Raw genomic sequence first — 19756 nt, 5'->3', positions numbered from 1 at the left:
CTAAACCTAACCACGTCCTCTAACTGACGCTTTCCTTTAACGTCAGTTAGATGACGCCGTAGGATCGCATCATGTAAGTGACGCTAAAGGGCGCCTAAAACGTCAAATATTGAAGCATGGTCAAAGGTGACGCCTTGGGGTGAGAATGCGTTGTATATTTTCCTACAGGATCTGGTAACATTATACAGCCCATTCTCACCCCCAAGGCGTCACTTAACTGACGCCTTGGGAAGCATTTGGACATGCTTCAATATCTGACGCTTTAGGCGCCCTTTAGCGTCAGTAAGATGACGCCCTAGGATCGCGTGTACCCTACCCCCACCCCACACCTAAACCTAACTGCGTCCTCTAACTGACGCTTTCCTTTAGCGTCAGTTAGATGACGCCATAGGATTGCGTCATGCAAGTGATGCTAAAGGGCGCCTAAAACGTCAAATATTGAAGCATGGTCAAAGGTGACGCCTTGGGGTGAGAATGCGTTGCATTATAACAAAATGTGAGTCTGATTTTTCTTCTGCTCAGCACATCAGAAACAGTATATTTTAGATAGGACAGGTAATGGTGTGTAGTTTATCATAGCTTTAAATGGATGCAGAGACACCAAAGCCACCATTTTGTGTGTGTGTGTGTGTGTGTGTGTGTGTGTGTGTGTGTGTGTGTGTGTGCGTGTGTGTGTGTGTGTGTGTGTGTGTGTGTGTGTGTGTGTGTGTGTGTGTGTGTGTGTGTGTGTTAAATGTTTGGAGTGATGGACAGAATAAAGCGATTTTATGAAAGTGAACATATTAATTCAAAGTGAAGGAGATTAAGCCGGGCAGAAAAGCTAAAAAGGTGCTGTGATTGTCAGTAGTTGAAAGTAAGACTTTGGATAAGAGTCTACCCATCTTGACCGTATTTATGGTGCTCCTTGTAATGCATCTTTACTGCATGATGTGGTCAAGACCTTAATAAAACAGGATTATCTGACACCTACATTTTGGTGAAAAAGATGTGAGAGCATGTGTTAACCTTGGTTTTATATATTATTTTTTTTTCTTAACGTAGCCTATTCTGTCTACATCTGCCTTTCCCTCCACAAAACATTGTTCATGAACATTTTGATGCTGTCATAATTCATCACTCAATGGTTCTACTTAGCAGACCTTGAGAAGCATTTAAAAATCCCTGCACGTTTAAATAAAGACACGCATTTATACAAAGCAGAGCAACATTGAGTTAGTGTGGAGCGTTATCCCTCGTCCATAAAGACAGCCTATTCAAACTACTTTTCTTTCCCATACTTTTGTCTTTTAGATTGAAGTACATTGAAGCAGCATGTTCTGGGTGGATTCCATGAGGATGAAAGTGACAGACAGAGAAAGCGAGAGAGAAGAGGATGTATAACTGCATTTTTCTTTTTCTTTTTTCTTTTTTTTTATACTTAGACTTTTTTTTATTAGCATTATATTTCAAATTTGTTTTCAAACAGTGCCATCAAATGGCCATTTCACCTGCGTTCATACACTTTCAATGAAAGATGCTATATTAGGCTATAACAAATGTTAAGTCATAATAATAATGTGCTATTTAGTTGATGCTTGTAAAAATGTGACTCAGTTCAAGAAATACAATTATCCAGTGTCAGTCCATCAGATTATTATTTGTGGTAGGCTAGTGTGCAGAAGGCAGTCAGGTGTGTTTCTCACACAACACCGCGGAACAGTCTCAGATTCTAGTTTGTAATCAGACAGCGCCATCTGCTGTTTAATTTAGAAAGTGATAATACTTTCTTCATGAGACAATAGGTTTTATAGGTATTATGCCTTAGTTCAGTTAGGACAATTAGCTTATAAACGTGTCATAGAACAAAACATTACTGGTGTGCATCTTGAGTGACATATTGCAGCTGACAATTAAATGACAGTTAAAGCAGCTCAAACATGCATTTTAGTCTGAGACTAAGCTGAAGCCTCTGTGAAACTAGGGATATAAATGACAAACTTCTCATTCAGATTTTCATAACTGTGGGGAAGTTATTTCTTTAAGTCTGGCACCTGGATTTGTTGAAATAAATGGTTGCGTAGGTCACATTGTCTGATGTAGCTGGTGTCTGTGGAGAGATGAGACAAATCAAAAGCAAAGAAATTGATTTAGGGGAAATTACAAGCACAACTGGCAGTATATTAAATGAAAAACATTATAATATAATGTTTTGGACTGTAACATGTTAATAAATATCTGCACTCACCTCATCTCTTTCATTTATGTTTGTTTTGTCTGCAGAAAAATATCTTTATGAGATGATGTTGAGTTGAGATGACATTTTGGAATTCTTGGATGTAAAATATCTTACCATATCTGTTTCTTCTTACATGGCGATACATTTCAGGACTCTTTTCTCTGTTTCCCAGTGTGTTGCTGCGCTCTACTGGAGAAAGAAGAAAACTAACCTTTGTTTTTGGGAGGAAAGTGTGTTGTTGTAATTGTGAATTTTTTTATGGTAAGCTATTTCAGTAAAATAGTATAAACATAGCTTGCAGATAATGGATAGGCTATTTGAAATGAAATATATTTAGCCGATTTGAATACCCTTGTCTTTCCTCATTAGGTCGATGTTGATATAGACTGGTTCAGACTCCTGAGGGTTCGAGTGCACTGAAAGAATTGCAAATACAGCAAGAGTTAGCATATAGTTTTGAAAGAAAGAAAGAAAGAAAGAAAGAAAGAAAGAAAGAGAAAGAAAGAAAGAAAGAAAGAAAGAAAGAAAGAAAGAAAGAAAGAAAGAAAGAAAGAAAGAAAGAAAGAAAGAAAGAAAGAAAGAAAGAAAGAAAGAAAGAAAGAAAGAATCCCTCATATACTGGGGAAAAAAAACTGAAACACAGATTTTTTTTTACCTGACATTCGCTTTCTGTAAAGGTAATACAATATAGCTCCAAGCATAATCCCCGCACACAGAACCAAAACAGAGGATACAGTAGCCTTTGCATATTTGTTGAACTCTAAAAGAATATAGAGTCTATTAATTAGATTCATTTGTTGACTTTTCATACCAGGATTATTTGAAGATGAGCTAAAACATGTACATCGTACATCTTGAGCATACTTGTTTTCCGAGATAAGGTGAAAAGTACTGTATATTAATGGTTAATATATTACCTTTGTTTGGTCGAGTTGTGGTTTTTGATGATGAGGAAAGACTGATTGTTATAGGAGCCAGAGCTCTGAGTGTATCCTCAGTAAAAACTGCACACTGCCAGTGCAGCGGGTCTGTTTCATTGTTGGACAGATTCACTGGGAGTTGTAACTTGTTGTTTTTCTCAGTCATAATTTGCTGTTTTCCCAGCACTCCTCTGTTCCCCTCCATCCTGAGCCAGACCAGCATCAGTGAATCAGTCACTTCAGAAACTTCACAGGTGAGAATCACTGACCGATTCCTCAACAAACCATCAGGGTGCTCCACTGAGACTGAAATCAACAACATCAATGACTTTTTAAAGTGACACTCTTCCGTTTTTTTCATATTAAACTATGTTATTCTCTTAATTAAGAGAAGTTAATACATACCTCTCTCGTCTCAGTGCGTGAACTCAATCGCTCTGGTGTGTAAAGTGTATAACTATAATGTATGGCGGAATACTACAGCAAGTGATTGGGATCCGCCATACATTAAAGTTATCCACTTTACACGCTTAGAAAAGTGCAATGTTTTATTTTGTGTCACCATTCTCGGTCGATTTATTCTACTTGTGTGAACTGTATTTAATTATGGAAAACGTGGAGGTGTTTGGTCGCTTCTCTGCTTGGCCCATATTGAATGAACTGGGCTAGTTAAGTGCTATCAAAGTGTCTCGCGCGCCACAGCGATTGAGTGCACACACCGAGACGAGAGAGGTATGTATCAACTCATCTTAAAATAACTTTAATATGAAAAAACGGTGGAGTATCACTTTAAATGCACTGAACAAATGAACTGATGAGCAAAATGTTGCTAAAAAAATCGTTGTATTTATTTGTATTGATTGATTGGATATTTGCAAACCTCTGATGGTGCGAAGCATTGTGGTTGTATAGGTAGGTTTTTGTTCATCTGTAATACACCTGTATGTCCCACTATAATTGAAGTTCACAGGTGAGATGTGAAAGATAAAAACTCGACTATTGTATGTGGTTGAAGAAAGTCTTCCTGGTTTAATTGGTCCGTTTACTTGAACATCGCTTCCATTTTCAACTGCTATCAGATCAGTCTGTGAATTAGGCCTCTGCTGCTCCCAGGTCCACTTCCATCTATTGTATTCCTTTTGAGACTTGCAGATCAGTGATACGTCACTATTATTAGAGCTTTGTCTGTAAATGGTATTAATTTTATTATTTCCATTATATGAATCTGGAAAGACAATAGGTAACATTGTGAATTTCAGTGAATACATCTCAGTTAGTATACAGTACATTTCAGCTTTGAACTGAAAAGCACTCTCTTTAAAAATAAAAATAAAAAACTACTTTTGCACATTGTTAATTACAGTTGTGGTCAGAATTATTGGCACCCCTGGTAAATATGATCAAAGATGCTGTAAAAATAAATCTGCATTGTTTATCCTTTTGATCCTTCATTCACAAAATTGGCTAGGAGCATGACATTGTTGTTTCACAAGAGTAGGAAATACAAAGGCCAAATTTCCTTAACCCAATAGAAAATGAGTGGGGTGAATTAAAGATAAGAAGCGGCAACATGGATCTGGGAATCTGAAGGATCTGGAGAGGTTCTGTATGGAGGAATGGTCTCTGATTTCTTTTCAGTTGTTCTCCAAACTCACCAGGCATTATAGGAAAAGACTCAAAGCTCGGATCTTGGCAAAAAGGAGGTTGCAAAACGTATTTAAAGCTGCAGTCCGTAGCTTTTTTTTTTTTGGTTAAAAATGATCCAAAGTACATTTTTTGAGAAAATACATGTGAGTGTTTGTGTTCAAATGTTCAAAACTATCTGCTTGCCTTAGCACGATTCAAAACGGCAAGCTTGTAATGTTTTTAATTCCAGTGGTACTGGTGGATTTCCATGAGAAACATGTTTCATCTCCATTACGTCACATCTGTACACATAAAGAAGTCTCGGCTATAGACTATGAGTAGGATGATGGAGGTGGAGATTTATAGCCTTTTTTCACAGCACTTGATATGAAGAGTTCAGATGCAAAAGCCTCTAAATGCCATTTGAAATTTTCTTCTTTAATGATGATTTTTATCAAACTTGTATATTTAAGTTCAGTAATTTCACTTAAATAACAATTAATAGGTGATTATCATTGCCATTTAAGTGAAATTACTGAACTTAAATATACAAGTTTTATAAAAATCATCATTAAAGAAGAAAATTTCAAATGGCATTTAGAGGCTTTTGCATCTGAACTCTTCATATAATTAAACTTATCAATTTGATGGCAGATCCAGAAAGGTTCAAACAACAATCACCAATGACAACAGATTCATCAAAACAAGGATACATATTGTCAGGACATTAATTGTAGTCACGCAATCCTGACGTTGTTAACATTAACAATTTGAGAACAAAGTATAATTGGCACGGTTTTGCGTGATGATGTGATAAGCGATGGTTAGATTTAATCAGCACGATTTACTGCAATGTCAGAACCAGAACAAAAGTGGATTTTTCTTACTAGTTCAGATGACATTTTCCGGTAAAAATTATTATGTTGGTCATACTTCCAAAAAGACTAATCTGATTCTGAATGCCAGTATCGACACCGGCGTGGCGACTGAGTCCATCCTCGCTGTGCCGTGTCTAGGGTGTTGAAGTACAACTCACTTAAAGTTGATAATTCCGCGAATGACTGCAATTGCAGATTTCGAACAGCGATTGGGACAAAGAGGAAAAACTGCGGACTGCAGATTTGATAAAATGGAGCCAATAATTATGGTCACAACTGTATAAATATTAAATTAACTTACATTATTCTTAATGTAAAATATTTTAGATCATTATTATTTAGGCATGCACCACAGATTTAATATAAAATATACTTACTTGAACTGACATAAAGTGTGTGAATCCTAACCGTTGTCACTCTTCCATCTTCCATCAATCTACAGTAATATTTGCCCTGATTGTGTTCATCAACGGTGTGTAAGATGATGTAGGCAGAGTTGTTGTACAGTAAAGTGGTGTTGGATGTTTGTTCTCCGTCTCTCTCCCACTGTAATGTTGAGGATTCAGACAGGAAAGAGACCTCACATCGCAAAGACACATCAACGCCACGTAGAACTTTGGAAGAGTATGAGAACCGATAGTGAGAAATAGTGTATATCTTTCTTACATTTATAACTGCATTTACTGTTACTTTTAAAATGTTTTCAGCTATATGGGAAATCAACCAACCTTCCTTTTGGGCAGTTTGAATTGGATATGCTTTGCAGAATGAAAAACAATTACAGTTACATATAAGAAACCATGCAAGACAAAACCCACAAACTTCAGCTGATTTTGCACAAATACAGTTTGTGTTCACCCACCAGTGTTTTCAAAACATTGAGAGAACAAAGAGAGGCTATAGTATACTATTTCTGTGTATATTTTTTTGGATTGTCAGAGTGTTTGAGTGACATTTCTTCACTAACATTTTTCATTTCTGTTATATAAAACTTTAAATAGAAGTTTAATTTAAATTTGATTACAATGGAGATTATGAAACCTACAGATTACTGTGCTGTATAAATGTTCACGTTTAAATATATGTTAAATAGTTGAACATTATTAAATCATTCTATAGTTTGTCAATTACTAATTAGTGTACATTGTATAGGGTGAAATTAAAACACAGCAAAAGACAGAAGATTTCAAATATCTTGACAGAATATTTTTCCTTTTGACGATCAATTGGTTAAAGTGAGACTCACCGATAGCATAGAATCGAGAAAAAAATCCACACATCAGTGTAAATATTTGAAAAGATTTAAGTGGCATGATTCTTCTTATCAGTGCCTCAGATACAAATATGCACTCTGAAGAGTTTGAAGAAACAACTAGACAGTAAGTTTGAATGGGCGGTGCAATATTCAGAAATCTGCCCGTCACAGAAAACAACCAGCACATGAATTTTAAACAAAATTTTCATGCGAAGGGATATTGTACTATTTAGCTCTAATTAGTTTTGCAGGGTTAAATTACATTTAGATTTTTAACAAATTTCTAAAAATCTAACTCATAAGAAATCATATATATATATTAAATGTTTGTTCATGGTTTCAACAGCTCTGATAACCCCATTTTAAGTTATCTTGCATTAATAAAATAAAACATGTTTGAAAATGCAATATATATATATATATATATATATATAGACTAGTCTGGTTTGCACGATTAGCTCATTTCCAGTGCAGGAAATGTTTTGCTAAACTGAACTATCTTGAGGTTTCTCTCAGGCACATACAGATGCGATCTAAAGTGTGATATAAAACTCACCAGCTTTTTTGAGGTCTATTTTTGAAACTTGGTTTCTTTGTAGGGCACTACAGTACAGCTCTACAAAATATTTAAATTTACCACTGTCCCTTGTTTCCTGTTTTTTTTTTTTAAGGCACTTGTCTTTGTTAAGCTATAAAAAAATAATTGTAAAAAGCACTATAAATTGTGAAAATAAATTGAACTGAACTGACATACAAGCCCCATGCCTCAAAAATCTTTATTTTTATGATTTTCAATGAACAGAATTACAAAATTATATTTGTATGAGGAAACAACATCAAACCATAGATTTTGGTAATAAAAAGGCATTTAATAAAATGTACAAAATAGAATTGAATAGAAACAGAAATAAATTATAATATCAATATAAATTATATAAATAAAGAATAAATAAAAAAAGAATTAATGTGTTAGACAGTTTTTTAACTTTTGTTGTGTGTTCCTGTTCTGAGTGCTTGGAGGTCGTCATAGTTAGACGAGGTATAAGAGAGGGGATCACACTTTAGATTAGGGTCAGATTCTCACTAAGTATGACTTATGCATCAATAAACTCTTAATTTCTGCTTATTAATAGTAAGTATAGTTTATATTGGGTAGGATTAAGGGATGTAGAATATGGTCATGCAGAATAAAGAATTAATATGTGTAGGCTACTACATCCAATAGTAATATGCATGCTAATAAGCAGTGTTAATAGTGTGAATTGGACTCTAAACTTGTCACAGTCTTCGTCTTCACCTGTTTGTCTCGTCATCTGCACCACGCTTCCCCGGATCCTTTTGTTTCCTCTCCTGATCGCACTCCCTCATCAGCCACCTGTTCCTCGTCTGTTCATCATCATTTTCACCTGTTTGCACTCCATTTAGTTTGATTCCTCTGTCTATTTAGTTCCACCTTATTCAGTCTGTCTTGGTCAGTCGATGTTTATGTTACCTGGTGTTTGCGCCTGTTTCCCTGCCTTCCTGCCTGTATGTTTATAATAAATTCGTGTTTGATGTCAACCTGGACTCCTCCCGTTCCTTCTGCCTACCCTCCTGCACTCCTGCACCATACCCCGTGACAGATCGACTGACCAAAAAAGCAACATGGACGCCGGGATTTTCCAGGGGATTCTCCACCCGATTCGGCGCCCCCGTTTAAGGCTCGTCCCCCGAAAGCCGGCGCTCCCCGTCAGCCCTGCCGAGCCCGCGCTCACCGTCAGCCCTGACGAGTCGGCGCTCACCGTCAGCCCTGCCGAGCCCGCGCTCACCGTCAGCCCTGCCGAGCCTGCGCGCACCGTCAGCCCTGCCGAGCCTGCGCGCACCGTCAGCCCTGCCGAGCCCGCGCTCACCGTCAGCCCTCCAGAGACTGTATGCGCTTCCCTGCTGGTTCCGTCCAGTTCTTCAGAGATTGAATGCTCTTCACCGCTGGTTCCGTCCAGCTCTTCAGAGATTGAATGCTCTTCCCCGCTGGTTCCGTCCAGCTCTCCAGAGACTGAATGCTCTTCGCCGCCGGTTCCGTCCAGCTCTCCAGAGATTGAATGCTCTTCACCGCTGGTTCCGTCCAGCTCTCCAGAGATTGAATGCTCTTCACCGCTGGTTCCGTCCAGCTCTCCAGAGACTGTATGCTCTTCACTGCTGGTTCCGTCCAGCTCTCCAGAGACTGTATGCTCTTCACTGCTGGTTCCGTCCAGCTCTTCAGAGACTGTATGCTCTTCACTGCTGGTTCCGTCCAGCTCTCCAGAGACTGAGTGCTCTTCACTGCTGGTTCCGTCCAGCTCTCCAGAGACTGAGTGCTCTTCACTGCTGGTTCCGTCCAGCTCTCCAGAGACTTTATGCTCTTCACTGCTGGTTCCGTCCAGCTCCCCAGAGACTGTATGCTCTTCACTGCTGGTTCCGTCCAGCTCTCCAGAGACTGAGTGCTCTTCACTGCTGGTTCCGTCCAGCTCCCCAGAAACTGTATGCTCTTCACTGCTGGTTCCGTCCAGCTCCCCAGAGACTGTATGCTCTTCGCTGCTGGTTCCGTCCAGCTCTCCAGAGACTGAGTGCTCTTCACTGCTGGTTCCGTCCAGCTCTCCAGAGACTAAATGCTCTTCACCGCTGGTTCCGTCCAGTTCTTCAGAGACTGAATGCCCTTCACTGCTGGTCCCGTCCAGCTCTCCAGAGTCTGAATGCTCTTCACTGCTGGTTCCGTCCAGTTCTTCCGAGATTGTATGCTCTTCACCGCTGGTTCCGTCCAGCTCTCCAGAGACTTTATGCTCTTCACTGCTGGTTCCGTCCAGCTCTCCAGAGACTGTATGCTCTTCGCTGCTGGTTCCGTCCAGCTCTCCAGAGACTGTATGCTCGTCACTGCTGGTTCCGTCCAGCCCACTAGAGACTGTAAGCTCTTCACTGCTGGTTCCGTCCAGCCATCCAGAGACTGTATGCTCTTCGCTGCTGGTTCCGTCCAGCTCTCCAGAGACTGTATGCTCGTCACTGCTGGTTCCGTCCAGCTCACCAGAGACTGTAAGCTCTTCACTGCTGGTTCCGTCCAGCCCACCAGAGACTGTAAGCTCTTCACTGCTGGTTCCGTCCAGCCCACCAGAGACTGTAAGCTCTTCACTGCTGGTTCCGTCCAGCCCACCAGAGACTGTAAGCTCTTCACTGCTGGTTCCGTCCAGCCCTCCAGAGTCTGTGTGCTCTTCACTGCTGGTTCCGTCCAGCCCTCCAGAGTCTGTGTGCTCTTCACTGCTGGTTCCGTCCAGCCCTCCAGAGACCGTCCAGACCGTCCAGCCAGAGACCGTCCAGACCGTCCAGCCAGAGACCGTCCAGACCGTCCAGCCAGAGACCGTCCAGCCCGTCCAGCCAGAGACCGTCCAGCCCGTCCAGCCAGAGACCGGCCAGACCGTCCAGCCAGAGACCGGCCAGACCGTCCGGCCAGAGACCGTCCAGACCGTCCGGCCCGAGACCGTCCAGACACTCCAGCCCGAGACCGTCCAGACCGTCCAGCCCGAGACCATCCACTCCCCATCTGCCCTTCACCCGGGGCCTCAACCCAAATATTTTTTGGGGGGGGGCCCAGTGTCCCAGCCACGGCCGCCTGAAGGGCTCTCACCGCCGTGGCCGCCCGAAGGGCTCTCACCGCCGTGGCCTCCCGAAGGGCTCTCACCGCCACGGCCGCCTGAAGGGCTTTCACCGCCGTGGCCTCCCGAAGGGCTCTCACCGCCACGGCCGCCTGAAAGGCTCTCACCGCCGTGGCCTCCCGAAGGGCTCTCACCGCCGTGGCCTCCTGAAAGGCTCTCACCGCCGTGGCCTTCCGAAGGGCTCTCTCCGCCGTGGCCACCCGAAGGGTCCTCTCATCCTGCTCCATCCTGGCCACGCCCTCATCCTGCTCCGCCCTGGCCACGCCCTCATCCTGCTCCATCCTGGCCACGCCCTCATCCTGCTCCGCCCTGGCCACGCCCTCATCCTGCTCCGCCCTGGCCACGCCCTCATCCTGCTCCGCCCTGGCCACGCCCTCATCCTGCTCCATCCTGGCCACGCCCTCATCCTGCTCCGCCCTGGCCACGCCCGCTTCCTGCTCCGCCCTGGCCACGCCCTCATCCTGCTCCGCCCTGGGGGGCCTCCTGCGCCTGACCACGTCCTCCACGGCCTCCAGGGCGCCCACCCCCCCTCCCCGCTGATGTTACGGCGTGAGGTCACGCCTACCGGGAGGGGGGAGTGATGTCACAGTCTTCGTCTTCACCTGTTTGTCTCGTCATCTGCACCACGCTTCCCCGGATCCTTTTGTTTCCTCTCCTGATCGCACTCCCTCATCAGCCACCTGTTCCTCGTCTGTTCATCATCATTTTCACCTGTTTGCACTCCATTTAGTTTGATTCCTCTGTCTATTTAGTTCCACCTTATTCAGTCTGTCTTGGTCAGTCGATGTTTATGTTACCTGGTGTTTGCGCCTGTTTCCCTGCCTTCCTGCCTGTATGTTTATAATAAATTCGTGTTTGATGTCAACCTGGACTCCTCCCGTTCCTTCTGCCTACCCTCCTGCACTCCTGCACCATACCCCGTGACAAAACTAAAGTGTTACCGTTTTTTTTTTTTTTTTTTTTATTGAATCCCTTGCCTTCACAGAGCCAAATGTGCCTGATAACATTTCACATTTCAAAATTAGAAACTTTTTATATGGTTTATTTTGTGAATGTCTTAAAATGCTTGCAATGAAGTATTTTCTTTCTTAAGTTGAAATACTTTTGCAAAGCTCAAAATAGTTGTGACAGTTAAATTATACTTACTCAAATGAGTACAGAGTAATATTAAATGACTACATACTAGAGTTATGGTTAGGATAGGGTTTGGTTTAGGGTTAGTTACTTTAATTAGTAATGCAAAATTTACTGTAATGTATAGTAACGTGTAACTACGTCACCTTCAAATAAAGTGTTACCAAAACACATTCGCTTTTTCCATATCAGGAAATGCGTTGCTTTAGCAGAGTTGTGTGACATGAAACCACATGGAGGTTTCTTTCTGGTATCAAACATATTGATTCAAGTCTGATTATACTCAGATAATGTTCGTGGTATTTTTTTTTCCCCCTATGAAAATAAACCCCAAGACCCTTTACTTACAGATAGAACACACTCACAATCTCACTTGAGCAGAACAAGATGTATTACTCTTAATTCATTCATATTATACCGAAATAATCCATGAGCTTAAAATGAATTTAATGTTTTCAATTCCATTCCATGATGATATTTTAAAAATAAATAAATACACGTTTTTGTACATGAATTTCCAGTGTGAAGGCTCATTGTGTTGTAGCTGAAGATGACTGTAGTAAAGTCCAACATATCCTGTAGATATTGAGACAAGCTTAAAGAGTGTACTTTTACTGTAAATCACAAAAAAATATATACAGTATAACACATATATGATTAGTCAATCAAAACGACATTCTAAAATGTTTATGAAAGAACATGTTTTCAGCTGACCTCTGAACTGATTGATTGAAGACAGGAGGCATGTGCTCCTATCTAAGGAAACAGAGCAAAACCTGATGAAAACTATGTCTGTCAGGCCTACGCTATCTCACAACCAATTCGTACGAATTCGACACATGATTAAAATGTGTCTGATTCGTACTAATTCGTACGACCTCACTCGTATGAATTTGTACGATTTGTCTAAACCCACGAGATGGTTAGGTTTAGGGGCCAATTTAATTGGCCAATTCGTAAAATACGTACGATTTAGCAAAATCGTACTAATTCATACGAGTTAGGTCGTACGAATTAGTACGAATTAGACACTTTTTAATCATGCGTCAAATTCGTACGATTTTGGTCGTGAGACTGGGTTGGTCAGGCTTATCCAGCTAATAATTGTCCCTATATAGACAAAAAAATAGTAAATGTCTCTGTGAAAAGGCAATGGGCCTTATGCACAGCTGCACTACTTCCTGAACTTAAGCCAGCTCCTTGTTTCCTGTCTGCCATTATTGGCCAAATTGATTAATTTCGGTGTGTCTGATTATTGTTGCCATGACTACTGAGGTCAGGCACACCTGAATTAATCAATTTGGCCAATAATGGCAGACAGGTAACAAGGAGCTGGCATAAGTTCAGGAAATAGTGCAGCTGTGCATAAAGCCCATTAGCTTTTTTAACTGAAAGTCACAACAATTATTCAACTGCCACATTGAGTGTAACAATTTGTCCCATTTATTTTTTTATGGAGTATCTTCTCCTCCTCACACAGTCTCTGAGATCAGCTCACCTGTTTTGCACAGACATTTAAAAAATAGAAGTCCCAGCAGCAGCAGTGCCAGCACACACCACGATGATCACGATCTGTAGATGACTTCCCTGCGACAACAAATAGGAAAGAAGACTTTCAAGTCCCTTTTCCACCAAAGCATTTTGAGAGCCTGTTCGGAGACGGTGCCTGCGCGTGAACCAGTTATTTGTGTTTCGACAGCCAAAGAACCGGTTCTCGGCCAGGAGAACTGGTTCCAAAGCGGCACCAACTCTTTGCTGGACTAGAACCGTTCTTTTACCACGTCATGCTTACGTCGGGGGCTGGGGCGGGTTTAGATATGTCAGGTAACCACATACATGGATCATAAAATGATGCATGGAAAATAAACTGTTGACAGTCTCAGAGAGTTTAATTAATACATTTAATGTTATAGTTTGAGTGTTTTAATTTTATGATGCACATTAGCACTGCTGCAGTTCATTTTACAATTTCCCCTGCATTACGTTGACTATTAGGCACAAGAAAATTGATTATTTGTCAAATTGTAATCACATTTTTAGAATTAGTTACTGTATGAGAGAGTGCAACTTGTTCATTGATTGATCGTTGATCTAGTAAATGATTTAATCCAGATTTTTCCCAGAGAGCGACAGCGACAAAGTCGCTGGCGGTGTGAACGGAGCTTCAGAATGGACACCTTAGAGACTTTTATTTTGACACGGGATCTGCAGTCTCTGCTCCATTCAGGGGAGCTGGCAGAGAACAGGCGTGATAACCACCATAGAACTCTTAAAGAAGAAGAACAGACGTGATTTCCGACTCTCTTCTTTCTTTCCTGTATTTTCAGGTTAAGTACAAATGATCGGGGAAAACTTGATCAAATAGGGTAACATCCACTTAATTGCAATTTGCAGTGAGGGTTGTGATAATTTGATAACTTTCTAAAAGTGTTGTATGGGTTAAGTTATACTGTGGTAAATCTTTCCGTGAATGCAATATTTGAGTCTAACATGTTTATTCAGTGTGTCAGATGAAAATGTTCCATTGGGTTATGTGTAGAAGTTAATCAGTTTGGTAATGTTGTGTGCAAAGCTACTCTGTGCTTGGCTCCCTTGGTGATGTGAACAGCTGGCCTGAATAGTTGTTCATGCTTTGAGATGTTGATTTTTGACAAACTAACGGTGAATCAAATGTTACAAATGCTTTAAGACTTGGAACAGACTTTATATCTGCACTTATGTGAACAATTAAAATAATAACTTGCTAGATTTGAAAGACCCATAAAGTAGGAAAAATGGTTGTTGTATGTTCAAACAGGTTGAATGAGAAAAGGAGAAACAAAATTGGTTTATTTTTGTGATTTAAGAGACTGGTGAATGTTGGAGTTTGATTTGTTGTAAAGATGGCATGATACAGAGGAGCTGGCCGAGAACAGACGTGATTCCTAACTCTCTTCTTTCTTTCCTTTATTTTCAGTAATTTGACTGCTGGGTCTCCAGGAGCGGGACCTGCAACATTAACATTTGCCAGCAATACCTCTTGCCAAAAAAAGTCCAGCCCAGGTGAGAAAAGCTAACGCAAAAGTAACTTAATTCATTACTTTCCATAAAAAGTATCTCTGTAACACAATTAGTTAGCCTTGGGGAGTAATGCAATATTGTAATGCATTACTTTTAAAAGTAACTTTCCCTAACACTCCCTGTTCATCATCATCAATAGCATCAACAGTTTGGTTGAGCATGATGCATCTCTGTACTTTCTTTTTTTTTATATTTTCATATCTCCATTTTTCGTAACTTAACGGCTTACATCTTGTTTAACAAACAATCTTATGATTTTAAACTAACCTGAGATCGCTTTCAAAATTACTGTATGGAAAACTTGAGTGTAATGTTTTCCCTGCTCTGATTTCAATGTGAATGTTTTACTTCATCCTCTCAGCACGACATCTAGTTAGCCTAGAAACCTTTGATCCCATTCTACTCATTGAAAAGGAGATGATCATTAACCTTGGCAGGACTTTTAGTATTCTACTGCACAGTGAATGAGCTAGAACCTCTGTGTGTGAGCCACAAGTCCTCATTAGCAAACTGAGCACATAATGGTTAGCCAAAAGGAATGTTTTAAACAGCTTTGCGATACTGTATCAGCGTGTGAAGAAACAAGTAGAACCTAAAACCCGAGATTGCTCCACCCCTTCCTTTCTCTCAAGTTAGTATACTGACTGTTCAAATCTCTCCAGCTTTCTGATTTGAGAGGCTGTACAGCTGTCCAAAAATGTCTGTACGTTTGTTTGAGGGTAAAGAACATGCAACCTCATACTGGAAGTACAGAATTTCTCCTTCTGAAGAGCTCATCAGCAAGGTTCTGCAATTCCACAGGAGTAATGTAAGACCTTTGTCATGACTGTTCGTTCGTTCATTACCCTGCCATGTATGCCGTTTTATTTACATTTGGAAATATTATACACTTCTACTGTATTTTCTCAGAAAAATGCATCCAATGACCTGGCTGTAGATGTTGGTTGTGGTTCAGGGCAGGGAACGTTGCTCTTAGCACCTCATTTTACTCGTGTAGTGGGAACAGACATCAGCCCAGCTCAACTGGAGATGGCAAAGAAATATGTCAACATACCAAATGTGTCTTACAGGTACGGTAAACAAACAGCTTGCCTTTGTGTAAAATGGAGTGGTTTTTGAAAAAAAAAAGACAATATATATATATATATATATATTTTTTTCCTTTAGCATATCATTTTATCCAAATTGACTTTCATATGTATGAAAATCGTGTGTATAACTTACATTGACCTACACACACACACACACACACACATATGTATACAAATAAATCATGATTAAGCCCTTGATTTGGTTCTCTTCATGAGTTTAACCCATAGTATACATGCTACTGTTTTCACTGATTTGAAACAAAGGGAGAGTCCAGCTGAAGAACTGCCTTTTGAGGATGGCTCTGTAGATCTTGTGACGGCAATGTCTGCATTTCATTGGTTTGACCATTCACGTTTTCTTCAAGAGGCTCACAGAGTGCTTAAGCCACATGGCTGCCTCGCACTTCTTAACTACACCATGGACATGGAGCTCAGCTATGGAGATTGCTCAGAGACTTTAAACAACATCTGTAATGAGGTAGGAATTATAAGAATTAAAGTTTCTGACTTATAAATGTTTTTCAACAGTCTGAAGATTTGTGTGTGTGTGCCACATATGCTGAGGACATTTTAGAAGCTCTTTGAAATTATGTAAAATGCATTTGTCCAATAATATATATATATATACAAAAAAAAAACAAAAAAACAACATAAGACTTTTGTTCATCTTCGGAACACAAATTAAGATATTTTTTTTTTAAATTAAATCTGTGAGCTGGATCTCTCCTCCATAGGCTTCTAACGGATTGAAACTTGCTCGCCCAAAAGTTATTAAAGTCAGTGTTGAAATAGTCCAAGTGACTACAGTGGTTCAATCTTAAGTTTATCAATACTTTTTGTATGTTCCAAGTGTACCATACTGATACTAAAATGTGACATGAACACACAGCTGATCACTGATGTTCAGAGTGAGACAGTATCGTCACTAGCAGCGTCATTGTACGTATTTGCAAAACATCAAACCCACTAGATTTAAATAGCCAGTAACAGCCACCGCTGTAGCACCTGATTTAAAACTACTTGCTTGAAGAAAAAAAGAAAACTTCCAAAAAATAAACGACTGAATCATGGTCAGTGGACGAATTGCAGACGTTCCTCTCGTTGGTTGCCAAGGAGCGGATAAACTATAATGGTCAGACTACAATACCACCCACTTTGAAGTGGTACTAACTGCAGTGAGCCGTACCAGCAGTGGAAAAGTGCCATTGGAATATTAACAATGTCTTTAATAACTTTTCTGGGTCGGCAAGTTTCGATCCCTTAGAAGCCTATGGAGTAGTGATCCAGCTCTTGGATTTAATCAAAAATATCTTAATTTGTGTTCCGAAGATGGACGGAAGTCTTGCAGGGTTGGAGCAACATGAGGGTGAATAATTACTGACAGAATTTTGATTCTGGGGTGAACTATCCCTTTAACAAGAGTTACAATTTTTGTCTTACTATTGTAGATTTATATGTCTTATTTCAGTTTTATGCAGTGCTACAGCCTTTCCGGAACCCTTACCTGGGTCCCAGCTCCCTCGAACTTTACAAGAAAACCTACAACTCTCTCCAGTACCCAGTTAAAGAATGGTAAAATATTTCTACATTATCCAACTAGCTGTTAATTTTTTTTTTTTTTTTTGTCACAAACTGCTCCAAGACAAGAAGGTTGAGGATTCAAATGCAATTTTTTTTTGTTCAGAGGGTTATCCAAAGATGTAATCCAGAAAACAGAGAAGAGGACATAGACATAAAATCAGCAGTCCATACAATCACAGGGACACAGACAAATAGGAAAATCCTAGGACAGGCAGAGATGAAAACCATGGACATGGGAACATCAGACAGAACGCTCAGAATTGCAGTATAACCACTAAACAAGACTTTGCAGGGAATAAATGAGAAAACCAGGTTTATAAATGGTGAGCTAACCAAGTTAATAACACATAGGTCGACATAATTATAGTTAATGAGTCCAGGCAGAGGATTATAGGGATGAAGTCCTTGAATGAGAGGGATTTGACAATAAATAAATAATGTCAAAGCTATAATTTTTATTGTGGATTATAACATGGCTGGAATGCTGTATTGACCAATCAGAAGCTGGTCTGCAACTGTGTTTTGTCTCAAGGCAAGAGTTATTTTGGGTGAGGAAGCCTGTACCTCTCTCTGGCTACATCGGTATGGTGGAGTCTTTCTCCACGTTCCAGGCACTATTAAAAAAAGATCCTGAAAAGGCCAGACGACTCTCAAAGGACATTGAAAAAAGGTATATTGAGTTCTCTACACCTATTCATGTTTGAAATGTCTGTAATATATTCCTGTGTGTGTATCACACCATCTCTTTCTTTCTTTTTCTTTTCGTCACTCTCTCATTTTCATGTAAAGACTGTTGTGTGCAATGGACGTGATATCCTCGGAGACAGAAGTTATCATGGGAGTCAAATACTTCTATTTTCTAGCCTGCAAGCCAGAAAAATAATTATTTTCTTTAAATCTTCAATTATATGATTAGTATGATTTCACCTTGTTATTCATTAATATTCCTAATGTGATCAATTAACTGCTAGTTTAATTACTTATTTGATTGAAACCACCAGGTTTCATAACCAATAAAAAGTAATTGTAACACTTTAGTTTAGGGGTGGTGAAGGCACAGTGGATAAGACACATGCCTTTGGTGTGAGAGACCTGGGTTCAAATCCACTGTGAGACCAGCCCGATCTCATGAAAGTTCGTGTCTATGGCACGAATGTCATTTCTCGTGGCATTTATACGCCAAAAACAGTTTTTGCGTGTATTTGGCACGCGATTTTCGCGTACATATGATACGCACTTTTTTGCGTATAATACGCACGAACTCCCAAACCCCCTCCCCCCTAAACCTAACCCAGGGTTTTTTAGTGCGTACCATATACACGAAAAAAACACTTTTGGCGTATAAATGCCACGAGAAATGACACTCGTGGTATAGATACGCATCTTCATGAGACTGTGTTGGTGAGACACCAATGTGTCCCTGAGTAAGACACTTAAAACCCCTAGTTGCTCCAGAGGCTTGCGACCTCTGACATATAGCAATTGTAAGTCGCTTTGGATAAAAGCGTCAGCTAAATTAATAAAATGTAAATGTAAAATGTAGAAGCTTATGTATAATGCATTATAAATGTATTCAAAATCTGTTAATAAATAATTGTACCAATATTTGCAGATTTCTCATTACTGAAATAGGTCATTTGTCATGTATTTGAGTTATAATTTCTAAAGGTCTATCAATGAATAGAAAAATATTATAATCTATTATACCTGCGGTTACTACAATGCATTATGAGATGTAAGGCATGCTTAAAACCCTCTGGGGTCGGCAAATGCCTGTGTCAAATACAAATACTCCGTCATTTTTGGTCATACAGACTTAAGAAATATGAAAATATAAACAGTTGAATGTCTTTTTTTATGTGTTCACTTACAATCGAAACAAAACATTGTGCTTTTGTAAAATAAAGAAAATAAACAGTTCTTTCTGGGTCACCGTGACCTTTTTTTTTTTTTTTTTTTTTTGAAGCACGTCTCTAAAACTTAAACAAAACTCAGCGAATACTATTTACCCAGGCATGAGCTATATATCTTTATAATCATTTAAGTGTGTACTTTTAAATTGCCTTATTCAGAACAAAAATAAATATTCTCTGTTTATGTAATCTACATGAAAAGAGAGAGATGTCAGGCGTTCTCATTTCAGCTCATTCGCAACGATATGCCTATGTTACAGGCAAATAATGAAAGGCAACATTTTGTTTACTAGTTTTTGTTATAAACTTTTTACTGTAAAATACTTTACAGCCACATCAAAAAAGCCTTTGTTTTTATAGTTAGTATAGTGTTTGTTAAAAATGTTTTGTCAAAAATAAACTTATCAGCTTTTATGGTACAATT

At 39.9% G+C, this 19756-nt stretch overlaps 2 protein-coding genes across 2 annotated transcripts; one reads left to right on the top strand and one right to left on the bottom strand.

The window, feature by feature from the left end:
* Nucleotides 1-1970: 1970 nt before the first annotated feature.
* LOC120486272 (uncharacterized) lies at nt 1971-7017 on the bottom strand. Its single transcript, XM_039682204.2, has 10 exons — nt 6886-7017; nt 6368-6397; nt 6017-6253; nt 4016-4360; nt 3133-3441; nt 2871-2975; nt 2566-2631; nt 2330-2404; nt 2225-2253; nt 1971-2086 (listed from the first exon to the last, which is right to left on the bottom strand). Exons 1-10 carry the CDS (start codon nt 6950-6952, stop codon nt 2018-2020), a joined length of 1332 nt encoding a protein of 443 aa, XP_039538138.2. The 5' UTR covers nt 6953-7017; the 3' UTR covers nt 1971-2017.
* A 6876-nt stretch (nt 7018-13893) lies between these two features.
* LOC120486843 (putative methyltransferase DDB_G0268948) lies at nt 13894-18451 on the top strand. The gene is made up of 8 exons (XM_039683006.2): nt 13894-14014; nt 14644-14729; nt 15410-15555; nt 15657-15817; nt 16103-16316; nt 17307-17410; nt 17952-18089; nt 18209-18451. The coding sequence occupies exons 3-8, from the start codon at nt 15445-15447 to the stop codon at nt 18300-18302; spliced, it is 822 nt and encodes a 273-aa protein (XP_039538940.2). The 5' UTR covers nt 13894-14014; nt 14644-14729; nt 15410-15444; the 3' UTR covers nt 18303-18451.
* Nucleotides 18452-19756: the final 1305 nt, after the last annotated feature.

The sequence above is a fragment of the Pimephales promelas genome, chromosome 7, assembly GCF_988280905.1.
Source record: "Pimephales promelas chromosome 7, fPimPro1.hap1.1, whole genome shotgun sequence".
Classification (NCBI taxonomy): Eukaryota; Metazoa; Chordata; class Actinopteri; order Cypriniformes; family Leuciscidae; genus Pimephales; species Pimephales promelas.
The sequence above is the reverse complement of the archived record's forward strand: the minus strand, read 5'-3'. Positions and strand labels throughout refer to the sequence as shown.